At 45.7% G+C, this 15,714-nt stretch overlaps 2 protein-coding genes across 4 annotated transcripts; one reads left to right on the top strand and one right to left on the bottom strand.

Moving 5' to 3' along the window:
* The first annotated feature begins 675 nt into the window (after positions 1 to 675).
* plekhd1 (pleckstrin homology and coiled-coil domain containing D1) lies at positions 676 to 9,029 on the top strand. 3 transcript variants are annotated; one of them, XM_086094438.1, is made up of 13 exons: positions 679 to 1,025; positions 1,565 to 1,658; positions 1,732 to 1,821; positions 2,860 to 2,936; positions 3,617 to 3,708; positions 3,769 to 3,821; positions 3,892 to 3,986; positions 4,255 to 4,348; positions 4,478 to 4,710; positions 5,996 to 6,128; positions 6,213 to 6,357; positions 6,435 to 6,578; positions 7,852 to 9,029. In XM_086094438.1, exons 1-13 carry the CDS (start codon positions 871 to 873, stop codon positions 8,019 to 8,021), a joined length of 1,575 nt encoding a protein of 524 aa, XP_085950564.1. In that variant the 5' UTR covers positions 679 to 870; the 3' UTR covers positions 8,022 to 9,029. The 3 variants fall into 3 exon arrangements, with proteins under 3 accessions (XP_085950563.1, XP_085950564.1, XP_085950565.1); XM_086094439.1 differs by having other exon boundaries at positions 846 to 1,025; positions 2,857 to 2,936; XM_086094437.1 differs by having other exon boundaries at positions 676 to 1,025; positions 4,255 to 4,710.
* On the bottom strand, positions 8,441 to 15,171 carry ccdc177 (coiled-coil domain containing 177). Its single transcript, XM_086094436.1, has 4 exons — positions 15,151 to 15,171; positions 14,123 to 14,565; positions 9,602 to 12,217; positions 8,441 to 8,704 (listed from the first exon to the last, which is right to left on the bottom strand). Exon 3 carries the CDS (start codon positions 12,209 to 12,211, stop codon positions 9,884 to 9,886), a length of 2,328 nt encoding a protein of 775 aa, XP_085950562.1. The 5' UTR covers positions 12,212 to 12,217; positions 14,123 to 14,565; positions 15,151 to 15,171; the 3' UTR covers positions 8,441 to 8,704; positions 9,602 to 9,883.
* Positions 15,172 to 15,714: the final 543 nt, after the last annotated feature.

Here is a 15,714-nt window from a genome sequence, read left to right as displayed (position 1 = left end):
CATATATTATACATTTCTAACACCTTTACATCCGTTGACATGTTCTGTTCTGTCCTCAATATGAAACATTCTGACCTATGTTCCACTGTGTTCTTGCCCCTATGTTAGGATATGTTCTGTAACATTGTATCATGTTCTAACCCATGTTTTCGTATAGTATATACCGTTAATATCCTTGGTCTGACATGTTCTGGCCCATGTTCTGATATCATATGCCACATTCTGATCCGTGTTATCATATATTATAACCCCTTTTCTGGCTCAGGTTTGATTTTACCCGCCAGATTTGCATGTTACCATATATTCTTAACACATTAGTATCCGCGGTCTGACGAGTTCTGGCCCCATGTTTACTTTATGTTCTAACACGTTTGTAGTTCTGCCCCATGTTTTGGTACAAAAGGACACGTTTTCTGACCCACGCTGTTTTGACCTCCTCTGACCCACGTTCGGACATGTTTTTGCCATGTTCTCATCTACGTTGTGAGCATTAATCTGACAGTGCATGTGTTTAGCCTCAGCGCCGCCATAATGCTGCTCTTAAAACTGCTCCCGTGCAGTAATCTGAAGCGCAGCTTTTACTGGCTGGAGCGCAATTGACTTTCCAGCGTCCACGCTCACAGCCTCCAAACCCCCCCCCCCCTCCCCTCCCCCTTCCGCCCCCAATCCTTCTTCCCTCCCTGCCTCTAGCTGATGAGCATATTGGCATCTGCATCCTTCTGCCTCACTGATTTATTGAGGATTTGTTAGCATGCTCGTGCGCAGCGGGTTAATTGTTATCGACTATTTTCTCTTTCAAATGGATTCACGAATCTGATTCAGTTTCCAGCGCCTCCTCCTCCTCCTCCTCCTCCTCTCTAGCCGAGCGGGATGTTCCCGTCCTCGTCCAGAAGCTCGGCGTTCTCGCCCTGGTCGTCCATGGAGCAGTCGGACTCGGAAGCGTTGGACATCAGCGCCAAGGTGCAGCTGCATGGCATCCTTTGGAAGAGACCCTTCGGACGGCCCTCGGCGAAGTGGTCCCGCAGGTCAGAAGCTTCTACGACTGTTGCTTATTCTTGTACTTGAAAATACTAGAAACTGCTCTCCTTAGGGTTTGTGATGACTTTGGTGTCCATTATTGAAGAGTTTGAGCAATGTTCTTACAGCAAATAGCCGAGTTTATGTCTTAATTGCGGCTATTGCAAGAGTGTTGACGACGTAAACTCGGCATCCTGGTGACGTAACCGTTAAGGCGTCACAGCTCAATCAATTTGCAACACGCTCTGCGATCGTTTGTGCGGGTGGTGAAGGTCACAGCTTGTATTATTTTTTTTTTTGTCGATTTGTGTTATGCAGACCGGCCGGCACAAGGTCAAAGGTCATGTACTGTAAGAGCGACCGCCAATTAAATTTAGTTGAGTGAAAAAGGGTTACAACAGTGTGATTCAAAGGCAAACATTTGTGAGCATGAAATAAAACAAATAATTTGGTTTCAATCTATTTATGGTTATGGCCTTTAAAAAATACTTCTTTCTTTATTTTTTTACTTCCTGCTTGAGTGACAGTTACTTTCTGTCTCGCAAAGATTCTTCGTGATCAAAGACAGCTTTTTGCTGTACTATGCTGAGAGTGAGAAAAGGAGCTTTGAGAGCAGCAGGATCTTCAACATCCACCCAAAGGTCAACTTCCGTCGCCCCGAGGCCTCCTCCTGGGAGACGTGTTCACTCGCGGTGTGCGTTTGTGTTGTTTCAGGGAGTGATTCCTCTGGGAGGATGCGTGGTGACGCCCACAGAGGACATGGGCATGCCCTTTGGCCTCGTCATCGGCCTGGAAGACTTCTCGGTGAGCACTTTGACTACGTCATAGTCTTGTGTCAACGATTTGCCAAGGGCTGATTCTAAATAGCAGGGAAATTGCAAAATCCATGATGCATTGAACGCATCATTCCAATTTTTTGTATTTTGTATTTGAAGGACTATATATGGCTGGAGGTTTTTTTTTTTTTTTTTATGGATAAAGTCAGATTTCTTTCAAGCAGTTCTTCAAATAGTGGAGCGTAGGGCACGTAGCCTGGGGAATGTTTTTTCCCCCTCCTTTTGTAAGTGTAATTGCACATCCACTACAGTAGGTGGCAGTGGCGCTCATTAATTTTTTTATTTCAGGCAAATTGATGCACTTCAAAACTTTTCTGACAGAATAAAAAAGCATGTTTAAAGTTATTCTTTGTAAGTTGATTTCTATTTTTCGCTTTAGTTAACGTTATTAAGGATTACAAGAAATGCCGTGGGTGTGCTTAAAACAACTTTATGGACGAATTATACTATTTATAGTCCAAGCGGAGAGTTGGGGGTGCAAAATGTTTTCTTTTTCCTTCCTTTTTTAATTTTTTTTTTAGAATTATTTTCTTAGTAAAGGTGGAAAAACATAACATCTTAACTATAGAATTTGATTTTTTTTTCAAGGAAATTAAATTCTGAATATACAAATTTCTAGTTACCATATTATTAAAAAACTAAAACTAAAAACAGTTGAAGATAAAACAGTTGGACTCTTACCACTATCAAGGTAGATATAATTTTCGACTGTTGCACTTATTCTATTCTATATAAAAATAAAAAATGTATTAAGATTAAAACCTAAACTAAAATGAAACTTACTTAAAAAATAAAATAAAATTAAGAAATAAACTACAAAAACTAATTAAAACTAAATGAATTTAAAAAACAAAAGTCAAAGCAAAAAATATCTAATGAAAAATTTTAAACTATTGCAAACCTGCCAAGCGGCTTCTGACTATCGCAATGGAAAATGACTGATGGTAATGAAAAAATGTTGTAAGATTTCCTTCTAAATGATGTGCAACATTGTTGTGGCCAGCAGGGTACCATCGTGGTGGCTGCTGAGTCTGAGGAGGAGCAGCTGCACTGGATGGAGATGCTGCAGGAGTCGGGCAAAGTGTAAGAAACCCCTTTACCTTAATTAATATATACAATTGTGCCTTGATATGCAAGTTTATTTTGCTCTGTGACCACTCTTGTGAACTCAAAACGTTCATTTCTCAAATTAGCTTTCCCCATTGAAATGAAAGGAAATCTTCCCTAACTTTTTTATTTTTTTATAACGTACTTTATGTGAAGAATTCTACAGTTTTTGCGGCATTTTTTCCATCAATTCAATGGACGTTGTGCTGCTCCTTTTTGTGGCCACCTGGGGGCAGTATAATATAGACATACATGGAGACCGTAATATTAGTCCTTCTTTGCGGAGGAATAATTAATATATCTGACCCGCTATTCAAACAAATATTAATAGACCAATCAGAGGTCAGTGTTTTGGGGTCATGAACTCTAGCATTGTAACAGTTGCTATGCTAGCGTTCATTGGGGATTGTTTATAGAAAATCTTCTGGCTTCCCAGCCTAATATTAGCTGATATTGATGTAGAATTATGAAATGAGTATGAAAATCGTTTCTCTATTTACAGATAATTACTGACTTCTTTTTTGAGTACCTTTTACAAAATGCCATATTTGAGCACGCAATGTTTAACTTTGAATCGATACTCTACATGCGAGCAAGACCTCAAGGTGTAAAGTAAGGTACATGATTTTGTTATTTTTGGTGTTTTTTGTCCACAGCACATGGAAGAACGCTCAGCTGGGGGAGGCCATGATCGAAAGTCTGGAGGCTCAGGGGCTTCAACTGGCCAAGGAGAAGCAGGAGTACTTGGGTAATTTGTGCGTGTAAGTCTTTTCGAAGCATGTGGCGACCCAGTGTGTGCCTCTTGCAGATAAGCTGATGGAAGAGACGGAGGAGCTCACCCTGCAGCGAGCACAGAGAGAAGTAAGCCTTCTTTGTTCTCAACCGCTCTTCCTTCCATGCAGCCATGCTTATTTTATTTATTTACTTGCAGGAGCTGGAGCGTCTCAATCAGGTTCTGGAAGAGGAAAAGATGAAGTACGAGGAAGTAGTGATGGAGCTCAAAGCCGAGCAGGAGCAAATTAAATTGTAAGGATGTAATATTGGCAGCTTTAAAGTGAAGCAGATTTGTTGTTATATAAACGTAAGATATACCTGTAGTTTTTTTTTAAGCAGTTAAAAAAATATATATATATTTTCTTTTTAAAAATTTTATTCACGAAAATACTTTTTTCATTAACTGTAATTACCGCAGTCTGATTAAGCCCCGATAACGTCCAAGTGTTTTTCTATTGTTCGCTATTAATTCTACTTGCATGGAAAAAAAAAAACGTCCATTTGCTTTCGGTTCTGACAGAGACCTGGACGGCACGACTCAATCGCTGCGAGGTGTGGAGAGTGAGAAGGAGGAGCTGAGCGGCCTAACCGTCATGCTGCAGAAGTCCATCGAGGTAGGTTTGCAACTTTATCGACAGCGCCGACATAACGCGTTACCCAACAATGCCGCCGTGACGTCATTGACGTTCAGGATCAATGAGAACGGTGGCAAAAGGTTCCGAACCTCTCGAGTGTTTTGGCAGCAACTCTCCCAGGAGAAGCGGAGAACTCTGAAGCTGCTGGAGGCCAAGGAGGAGGAGGAGGAGGAGGAGGATGAGGAGAAGGTGGATGATGGGGAGGAGGAGGAGGAGGAGGAGGAGGAGGTGGTGGTGGAGAGCAGGAAGGAGCTGGGAAATCTGGACCTCCTGCAAGATCTGCACCACATCGAGGAGCAGATGAAGCTGCTGCTGAAGGAGAAAGAGCAGGCGGACGAGAAGTAAGAGTTCATTCAGTGTTATTTTGTTTTTATACAGTAATATTTTTTTATTGATTTTTTTTGTAAATAATAATTATCAAATAATTCTACATTTAAGTATTAAATAATTGGTTCATAACTGATCAATTTTAAGTCAGCATGAGTTATGATGTCGAAACAAAGCATTGCATTCATTTAGCCGTGTTTTCAAAAAAAATTATGATTTATTTATCTCAACGATTTCAATTGGGTAAATTGATTTATTATAAACAATAAAATAAATAATGAAAATGTTTTACATATTGGGAGGGAAAATGAAAAGGCCACTGCAAAATTATCAGATTTGACTGTTTATAGATATATAAAGTAAATCGATTTTATTAATTTTTTTATTCTAAAAAGTACTGAGAACATAACTCCAAAATTCCAACTACCAAATAAAGTCTAGTGAGTTATTTATAAAAATACATAAATGGTAAATTAATTATACTGGTAATTACATTTAGTATAAGTAACAAAGTATTGTAATTAATTGTAACTTTATTTATTTTTTACTTCATGATTGATCTAGCTCATATGTCTGTCCTAAAAATTCAAATGTTGTCCTTAAACTGAAACGTTCGCCCACACCTCAAAATCGACAACACAAGCTGCTAATGCTAATGCTAATGCTGGTGGAAAAATGTGCATTGATCGCTACTGAAGTGCAAGCATCGAGTGTCAGCTTCCAGCCAGGTTTTTTATCGACTGGGAAGCCCTAATCGTGTCTTTTTGTTTTGGTTGTTACGTGTTGTGCAGTTTTGTAGATCGGCCAGTAGGTGGAAGCAGAAGTCCAGGCTTCTGTTCAATGCTAGCCCCTTTCATGCAGTCCAAGCTGGCTTTTAACTCATCAGACTTACAATTAGATAAATTGGAGGTGCTCTGGCTGGTCAATATGATACGCTGAATGTGCATCAATCATAAATAAATATGATGTGAACAGTGACGCCGGTAACGCATTACTCAAAAATGTTCACTTTTTTGGGTAACTAGTCATTTTTAAAAAGTTGCTTCACTGATTACTTTTAAAATCAAGTAATCAGTAAAGTAACTAAGTTACTTTTTCAACGTAGCTGTTGCACCCCCTTGGTCATAAATATTACATAATTTTTGATATATTGGAGGTTAAATATGTTATTAGAAGTGCGTCGCACATCAAATTTGATTCGCCGGAGGTGCGTCAGATTTGACTAAAACTGTCATGTCATCTTTGTGGGTTTTAATCTCACAATCCGAACTCCATATTTTGTTGTTATTGTCGTTTCAGGCTGCGTGAGAACCAACAGCGGGCTGAAGTCCTGCAGCAGGAGCGAGAGTTTTACTCATCGCAGTCCAATACGCTGCAGCAGTCGCTCTCTCAGCTCACCGCCGACAAGCAGCAGACGGAAGTCGAGCTGCAGGTAACGCCGCACGCGCGGCGTGCGGCGTTCATCTTTTTGCAGATTTTAAACGCTACGGTCTGTAAAAAATCTCCTCGCCGTCAGGCGGAGATGGAGTCTCGCATGGAGCTGGAGAAGAGGCTGAAGCAGGCCGAGGAGGCTCTGCAAGACCTGGAGAAAGGCCTGGACTCTCTGGATCGCACCAGCGAGCGGGACCAGAGGATGAGGGGCGACGTCACTCAGCTGCGGCGTGAGTTGAGCCGGCGAACGTACGCCGACGTCGCGCCGATTTGAACGCCGCCTTGACATTGGCGCCGTGTCGGTCAGGCTTCTTCGAGGAGTGCATCTGCGCCGCCGAGATCGAAGCCAAGCTGCCGGCCATCATGAAGAACGCCGTCTACCTCCACAAGGCGGCGGCGCGCAGGATCAAGAGCTGCCGCGTGCAGAGGAGAGCCTCGAGACGACACTGGCGTAAGTCGCACGCGATATCCGCTGCATGTTGATCAATGATGTTGTGCGCAACACACCCGTGCTAAATCACAACTGCAGTGAAAGATTGAAGGTGCGCGGGGCAAATAAAAATATTTTGTAAATCATTGATACATCGGAAGTGTACCGCCGTAAATATGATACATTGGAAATATCGCGCTGTAAATATGATGTAATTATGATTCATTGGATTGGATTTGGTACATTCAAGGTGCATCGGCTGAGGTGCGTCGGTCGTTAAATTTGGTGCATTGGAGGAGCCAATATGTCAATACAGTGTTATCGTGTGCGGCCTGATAAATATAGTACACTGGAACTGTGGTGGACGTTAAATAAATATGTAAATAAAGTACACCAATAGTGTGTCAATTGCTAAATTTGGCAAACGAGAGATGCGTCAGCCATTAAATATGGTGCGTTCGATACCCCGGAGGTGCTTCAGACGTGATAAATGTAAATATGCTACTTTCAGCGAGTCAAATGTGCGTCAGACATCAACTCATTCACTCTCAGCTATTTTCACTGAAGCAACTCCCTTTGCTCCTGGCTGTTTTACTGGATTCTGACTGATTTTGCAAGGCCCACAGAATATTGTGTTCTATTGCTATAAAAACATGGAACCTACCAAAAGAAAAATTAGTCTCTTCTTTCATCAGGAAAAAAAGTATATATTTTTTATATTTTTATGTTTCCGTTTTGCAGCAATTAGCATTAGATTATAGCTAAATGGCATCATTATTCACAAATCTGTTTAAAGCACTGGGGGGGGGGGGGGAGGCTTTTTACAACATGGCCCTGGTTGATCTCTTATACTCTGCTGCCACCTGCTGGCCGTTTTTGTAATAACTACCATTGCTTCAAGCATTCTTTTCAGTTCAGAGGCTGCATCAAAGCCTTCTGTGTGCTCTAGCATAAAAAAACAAACATATAAATACGTTTTCAGGACCATGGTCATATTTAAAATAGAGCGTATTTATATACGTTTTTGGGAGCAAATGAGTTAAATATGTAAATATCGTACTCTGGAGATGCCAGATGGTACACTGGAGGTGCGTCGGATGTAAAATTGGGCACATTGGAGGTGCGCCGGCTGTTAAATTTGGTGGACTTGTGCCGGTCATATGGTACGCTGAATACGTGTTGGACGTTTAATATGGTGGAGGCGTGTCAGCTGTTAAATTTGGTCCCCCTCAAATATATAAACGTGGTACACCGAAGGTGCGCCGACGTGACCACGCTGCTCCCTTTTCCCCAGTGAAACACTCCAAGTCATTTGCCACGGCGAGCCTGGACGGCGGCGTGGGCAGCAGCATGGAGGAGCTGAGGGAGACGGCGCGCCGCCTCACCTCCGACAGCAGCTTCCGGGAGAGCGTCTACAAGATCATAGCGCGCAAGGACGCCGCCACCAGCTTTGACCAAGACTGACGCCGGGCGGAGGTAGACGCGACCACGTTGGTTAAGACGTCAGGGAAAACACGGCGCGTGAGCTCGGAACGTAAACGACAAACATGGCCGACGTTAGCATTAAGGTTACATTGTAGCGGAGTGTTCTAGTAGATAGTCTGTTGTTGTAGAACTTTGGGGTGCGAGGACCCTTGGAGAGTTATACCCAACTGTTCAAAATTCACAGCTACCCAGCGAGTGGGTTCGGAAAACAGCTTAGCATTTTTTTGTGTGGTGATATTGAACCCTTAATTTGAGGCTTTATGTCACCATAGTAACTCAAAAAAAATGCTAGAGCTAAGAACAATACAACACTACGGCGTCTGATATGCTTGGGGGGTAGAGAGAGGATGTTTAGGGTCCAAAATGGCGGTTGTTATTGACATGAGGCCAATCCATCATCAAAGAAAAAAAGATTGTTTTATTCTGATTTTGATTGTTTTCTTGCCACAACCGGTTTTGTTTTGAATTGTAGCCACACTTGAACATGTGTACACAGGAATGGAGGACGGTTGTTGAGGGGGGGGGGGGTTTAGAAAAAACTTTTATGGAAATAAAGTTGAACCTTGCACACCCAAAAAAAAGTAAACAAGTTTCATTTGCGTGTGCAGTTTAATGGGAGTTCTTCTTTTCCTCGGAACGACTTGGTTCGTCATCTCTTGGACCTGAAATGACACGGGGGAACACTGTTAGCAGCTAATGCTAATATCCGCTAACTGTCAACAATGTCTTCGTTCTATGGGATAAACAAACACTGAACAGATGTACGGCTTACATTTAACGGATTTAAAAAAACAACAACTTTGAGGTTAGCTAATGTATCAGGAAATCCTTCTTGAAAAAAGAAAAAAACTAATTGTATCTTTCTTATTGGACCGCTTTTAACCAACAATGGCGATGGCATACTTTTTCCACCTTACAATCTTTTCATGTTGTGTTAAGTAACTATTACCACAAAAACAATTAAACTTTCCATATTTTTTGTGTGAAGGCTTGTGAAAAGAGTTTTTTGTTTTTTTTGTTTTAACGATACACAACATATAAATGTCACAGTTGTAAACACGGCAATTCTGATTACTATTGCGTTCATAGAATATGAATTTAGCACCAAAATCCACCTTTTTTTTAATCCATTTTAGGAGGCGGCCATTTTGCCACTTGCCGTCAACTGAAAATGACATCCCAGTTGCTCACGACCAATCACGGCTCACCTGTTGTCTGAGTTTGGTCATGTGACCTTCTCAAGCCGAGCCATGATTGGTTGTTAACTGAGCCTGAGCAACTGTCATTTTCAGTTGACATCAGTGGCAAAATGGCCGCCTCCTAAAATGGATAAAAACGGGTGGATTTTGCTGCTTAATTCAGATTCCATAAACGCAATACAGTAATCATCAGAATGGGGGCGTGTATTATTGGAAAGAATATTTTTTTTAGGGGGTTGACTAAGCTAATAGGTAAGCTAAATTAAGCACGAGCTAATTAGCATCAGGCGTCAGCTAGCGTACAGTTCAGTCGATGCGCTCTCGAAGAGCTTGTGAGGACTTCCTGGTCGAAGTGCTTACCTGAAGCCCTTCGCTTGTGCACGGCCAACGGAGCGTGAATGAGGACGTCCGGTGATTCGTCATCTGGGCCGGAGCGTTATTTTCCAGATGAATTCCTCCTTTTTTTTTATGGGCTGTCCTTTAATGCTGCGCCGCTGCCGGAGGGAGTTTTTTTTAAGAGCCTGGTCCGTCGTCATGGAGGCACAAAAGAGGGATGGATGCAGTTTCTGATGATATGTAAGTAAACAAAAAGGTTGTTGTCTTTTTTAGGGACAAGGGGGGAGTTAAAGCTTTCAAGTGGTCCTATTTGTCATCCAGGCCGGCTTTGAGCTGAGCCTCCAACGCCATTTTGTCAAAAGTACGCACATTGGTCTCCTCGCGCACTTTGTCCCGCACGTGGAAGGAGGCGCGCGCCACCGAGCGCGCGCTCTCCAGAACGGCGCGTTTCTCCTTGAAGATCTGCTCGCTCTTCTCCAGCTTGCGCTCGATGGACTGCAGCAGCTCGCGCCGCCGCTGCTGCTCCTCCTCCTCCACGCGTTGCCGGTTAAGTCGCTGCAGCCGCTCCTTCTCCCGCCGGCTCTGCACGGCGCGCTGCGCCCTCTCCTTGGCGCGCTCCTCGGCCACCAGCGCCGCCTGCCGGGCCCGCTTGTCGGCCTCGCGGGCGCGGGCCTCCAGCTGCCTCTGCTGCTGCCGCTCCCGGTTCTCGGCGGCCCGGCGGGCTCGCTGGATCTGTTCCTCCTCGCGCTTGGCCTTCTCCCGCAGCTCCTGGCCTCGTCGCTCCACGATGTGCTCGTAGTTCTCCAGCGAGCGGTTGAGCTTCTCCTGCGCCGCCCGCTTGGCTTCCTCGTACTCCTCCAGCTCGCGCCGGGTGATCTCCTGGATGAGGGCGGCGTGGCGGCGCCGCTCGGCCTTGTTCAGGCCTCGCCGCTCCTCCTGGGCCTGGTGCTCCTTCTCCTGCCGCTTGAGCTCGGCCATGGTGAGCTTCTCTTTCAGCAGCAGGCGCTCCTGCTCCAACATGGCCGCCCGTTCCTCCTCCAGCGCCTTGAGGTTCTGCTCCTGCAGAGACTTTTTGTGCTTCTCCTCGCGCGCCGCCTGCTGCAGCCTCTGCAGGCGGTGGCGCTCCTGCCGCTCCGCCAGATCGCGCCACTGCTTCTCGCTCTCCTCGGCTTGCCGCATCTTGGCGGCGGCCGACCGGCGCTCCTCCCGGCTGAGCCGCCGTTGCCGCGACGACACCTGCGTCTGCCACAGCTTCTGCCCGTGCTGCACCGCCCGCTGCTTGTCGCGCTCGTCCTGCTCCCGCCGCAGCTCCTCCATCCGCCGCTCGCTGTCCCACTGCAGGTGGGCCACGTAGCGGGTCTGGCTCATGATGTCCTCCTCCTGGTACCGGGCCAGCATCAGCGCCGCGATCTTGCGGTCGCGCTCCGACACGGCGTTCAGGCCCCGACGCTTCACCTCCCTCATGATGCGCTCCACCTTCTGCGTGGTTTGCGGCGAGTGGCTCAGGTCACCCAGGCTGAGGCTGCGGCCCATCAGGGAGTTGAACGCGGCCAGGGTCCGAGCGCGGGGGCTCAGCACTTTGGCCCAGTGGTCCCGCGGCCCGTCCAAGCTGTATGACGAGGCTCCGGACTCTGAGGAGGTGCATGTGGTGGTGTTGGATGCCGAGGAGCAGACGGGCTCAGCCTTCCTCTGCAGGGACTCCAAGGAGTGGCTTCTTGCTCGCACCTTGGGGTGAGAGTGTCCATTGTGCTGCGAAAACAAACCGTTGGACGGTTTCGACACCGATGGCGTCAAGGTGGATTTGGCTCTGAGGAAGACCGGAGTTTTGGGTGCGGGTCTGGGGAACGTGCTGGAGAGTTTGCCCCCACAAGTCCTCGGGACTACCGGCGGAGGACCTCCTGATGCTGGCCGCTGGGTTTTACCAAAGGACCGCTTGGAACCTGTGGACCCGACTTTGGATGGTTTAGATTGCAAAGATGCTCTTGGTTTGGAAGCTGGAACCGAATCGGTAGCTGAGCTGGAGGTCTCTTGCGCAGGAGGCTGGGAGGTGACTTTGTGCTGCTCCGTCGCCGACGCGCAACTGTTAACCGCCGCTTGCATCACCCGCCGCTTCTCCTCCCTGACGATCCGCTCCCGTTCTTCCCTGCAGTGGCGCAACTTGGCGTGACGATCCCGCTCGTAGACCTCGAACATACCCGTGGCCACCCGCATGGAGCGGCCGGGCGCCTCGCGGGCAAAGTCGGAGAGCGGCCGGGACAGCAGCTCCACGGGTTTGACGCCGCAGCGGGCGCAAGCCTCCAGCGAGCGCGGGCTGGTCAACACGTAACGGCTGCCCTCGGCCACCGGCGAGTCGAAGTTGTACAGATCCAGGTGCAGCTTGGGTGACAGGTCGCCGTCGGGTTCTGGAGGAGGCGGCGGTGACGGGACCGCCGGAGAGGAGGTGTGGCAGGGGCTGGGCTCGGAGCTGCCGGTGGGCGGCGTCTGGAAGTCGCCGGCGTCGCCTTCCTCCTCGGCGATGGCGCCGTCCGCCTGGTCTGGCAAGCGTTGGTCTCCGGGGACCTGCACGGCGGGGGCACCCATTTGCGGGGCGACGAACTTGGTGGTCTGCTCCTCAGCCTCGGAGGGGTCCACCATGGTTGGCTACGATGAAGGAAAACAGGAAGAGGGTTCAATTAGGTGGTCAGCGGGGGGAGGGTTGCGTGCGTGCGTGCGTGCGTGCGTGCACATGTGAGTCTTTGCAGCAGATGCGACTTTCTGCCTCCGGGGGAAGTGACATCACACACAAGCCTCCATCCTGTAACAGAAGCTCTATTTTGGGCCGATTTACTAGGCCAAGTGAATTCTGAAAAAATATTGTTCACTCTACCAGAAACGAGACATGTTGTCCGTCCCCCCTCTCCGCTTTAAAACAGTACCAAGGTGTCTCAGTACCATGTCTAGACTAATAGTCTAAGAACAGTCAAAAATAACCCAAATTGGATTTTTTAAAAAGGGGGAAATGTTTTTTTTAATTTATCATTTAAACCAAAAATTTGGGTTAATTAAATAACCCAGAAGCAAGCCTCAAAATGACTCTAAATATCGTTCTGTCCAATAACCCAATTCGGGACCAGACAGACACTTCCACTACTTAGGTTAATTTGACCAAATTTTTGGGGTGGTTTTACATAAAACGACCCAATTTTGGGGGGTTTGTTTATACATAACAGCCCCAAAAATTGGGGCAAACTGACCCAAGTAGTGGGTCGGTCCATTTATGATCCAGTGTACAAATAGTTGGGTCAAAAATTGCCCAAATTGTGATTTTGTGTTAAATAACCCCAAAACAACCAAATTCTGTGGATTTTTGTACAAAGAATAACTCAAAAAGTTTGGCCAGTCCCTTTTTGGACCCAATTTGGGTCCTTTAACCCAATTGTTTTTAGAGTATAGGACGTGCTTTGATCAAAATACCCCAAAGATCGAGTAACTGAAATTAGCCTGTTTTGAGGGGATGCCTCTCTCATAGGCAATTGAGCCCTGCATGCTCCCCCTCTATTGCGGGGCCAATGCCAATTACGACTTTCTTTGCCACGATGACAGGGAAAAGACTTAAAGCGTTAACGACACAAGCGGCTTCCACTAGTGTCAAGATTTAAAAAATTAAAAAATTAAAAAAGCACCATATTGACAGTTCAAATATGGATTGTATTTTCACTGGTGGAAGCAGCACTTCATTACCAAATCCGTCGATTTCCCTGCCAATTAACGAAGGGTATCCGTGCATATGGTGCATGCGGTGTACACGAAGAGCATCTGTGCATCCGACAACACTGCAGCTCTGCAGCTTTTTGGCTTTGACGATTGACGCTGTAGTGTTTCTGACTAGAGTGAACCCACCCGATTCATGATTCAGCATTCTCAAATTGTCTTTTTTTTCTTTCTTTTTGTTATGGGGGTGACATATCCCCCGTTATTCGCCGTAAAACTCACCTGTTCATTATTATTGTCCTTACACACCATGTCTAATATAAAATTATTGCTTTGGCGGAACCCATCTCCTAACAAACAGCTAGAGCTCACTGTGGCCTGAGCCGTCGCTTGAAAGTGGCAGATTTAGACCTGGCCTAGCTTCCAAGTCGCGGAGATAAACCAAATTAGGTGCGGTGTTATGCAAACGAATCAAATTACGACATCAAATATACATTTTGGGGAATGATCTTTTAGAAGGGAGATTTGCAAGAGGCTAGGGTTTGACACACCCAAAAGGTTTGTAATTGCCTTTGGCGGCAAAGCACTACTTATGTCTGAATGAAACACCACAGCAAATTCATGGAGGAAGGTTTTGGCTAAAAAAATATAAATATATATATATATATCCAAAAATAGACTGTAACATGCCCCCTTAAGAGAGGCCTAGCATAGAGAATGATGTTACCACAACCTTCTACAACAAAATGAAGGCCTCGAACCCCCACCCACACCCCCACTGACTAAAGATGGGGAAAGAGTACAGTCCATTTTCATATTCCAAAAATGAATATGAATTCAAAAATATATGCTGACCTGCCAGTGTGCAAGACGTCGCCTGGAGCGGTGCTTTGTTCCTCTTTAATCCGTCCAGCGGGCCTCGTTCCCCGCATTATAACATCAGCTGGCGCTCGGCCCTCCTCTCCCCCACCTCCGCGGAACGTCACGCCGCCTCAGCATCACGACACCCGGACTCCGCAGGTCGCGGCCGATCGGATGGCGAGATCCAAGAGATTGTTCCACAATATAGCAAAAAAAATATATATATAAATAATCCAGCTGAACGTCTGCTTTTTCTACGATGATGTCCAGAATCGTCGCTTGTGCTGCAACATCCCCCACCTTCGCCTCAGCCTCCGCGCTGGCCCCGCCTGCTCTCAGCTCAATATGCTCACAATAGTGACGGCAATATGGACCAATGAGAGTGTGCGGCTTCTGCATGCTTTTAACATGCTTGACGCGTGCAGGCGAGATTCTTCCTGATAAGAGTCAGAGAGATCCTTCGAGAATACTGTAGTAGTTCTTGCGTATATTTTCGTTAAAGTGAGAACAATTCATCTTAGTGGAGCCTATTTCAATGCAATTTTCGGATGTGCATGATGTGAATTGATGGAAATGATTCTGAAAGGTAGCAGAAGAAAAACAAAGATAATGTAATACACCTTATGACCACCAGAGGGAGGTAGAATACTATATTACGGTGTTCTGATTCAGCGGCAACAACAACGCGCATGTAAAAAAAAAAACAATTTTTTTTTTGTTATTAATATTGTTATTTATGTAATTGGTAATAATTATTGTTTTACTGTTAAATGTTTTTACCAATCAATCCAGCTCGTTCAATGTTGCTTTCAAGGACAGTCTGAAATAATCCTTTTCCTCATTAAAACAACTGCGCCATCAGGTAGCTGCTTCTTTTGGTTATATAGAGAAGTTTATTGTTACAAACCAATCCAACTATCCTTCTAATGAAGTTAATTAATGGTCAATTTTAGCACTCAATCTAACTCAATTTTACATTGTTGTACATTTATTATGTCAGGGCAACCTGAATATACACTTACATATGAAAGCGACATCCTTTGGAAGCTACTTAAAGTTTATGGACTATATGCCACGGAGGAGGCGGGACTTCCGACTTCCGGGTTTTCCCCCATCAAATTTGTCTCCGTTTGTGACGTGTGTGTGTCGCGTCCCAGTATTTGCGCTTCCGCCTTTGTGCCCCTCGGTTGCGCGTTGAGCGGGAGCTCGCGATTGGGGGGCGCAGGGGTGGGGGTGCGAGTGTTGCTTGCACTTTAACTTCTGGTGTGCCACTCTTGGCCACTGGGAGGCAGTACTTTATAATACTGTACGGTCATGTAAAAATGAACAAAGAACAATAGCCTTCTTCTACTAAGTGTCTAATATTTATAGGGGATAATATTATGTGTCTGTATGTGTTGTTTGAACTGTTTGTGTTCAACTTTCCAATGATCAAAGCGTGAAACCCAGAACCTATAGGGTAACTATTAGCATGCCGATGTTATTTTCCTATACATGTTAGCATGAAGCATTAATCGTGTGTTTTGGAAAAACGCAACGTGTAGTTCTTTTAATTCATGTGTCATTCATATTTTATGTATAATTTG

This window comes from Leptonotus elevatus, chromosome 14 (assembly GCF_054856555.1).
Source record: "Leptonotus elevatus isolate MCC_2025b chromosome 14, RoL_Lele_1.0, whole genome shotgun sequence".
Classification (NCBI taxonomy): domain Eukaryota; kingdom Metazoa; phylum Chordata; class Actinopteri; order Syngnathiformes; family Syngnathidae; genus Leptonotus; species Leptonotus elevatus.
The sequence above is the reverse complement of the archived record's forward strand: the minus strand, read 5'-3'. Positions and strand labels throughout refer to the sequence as shown.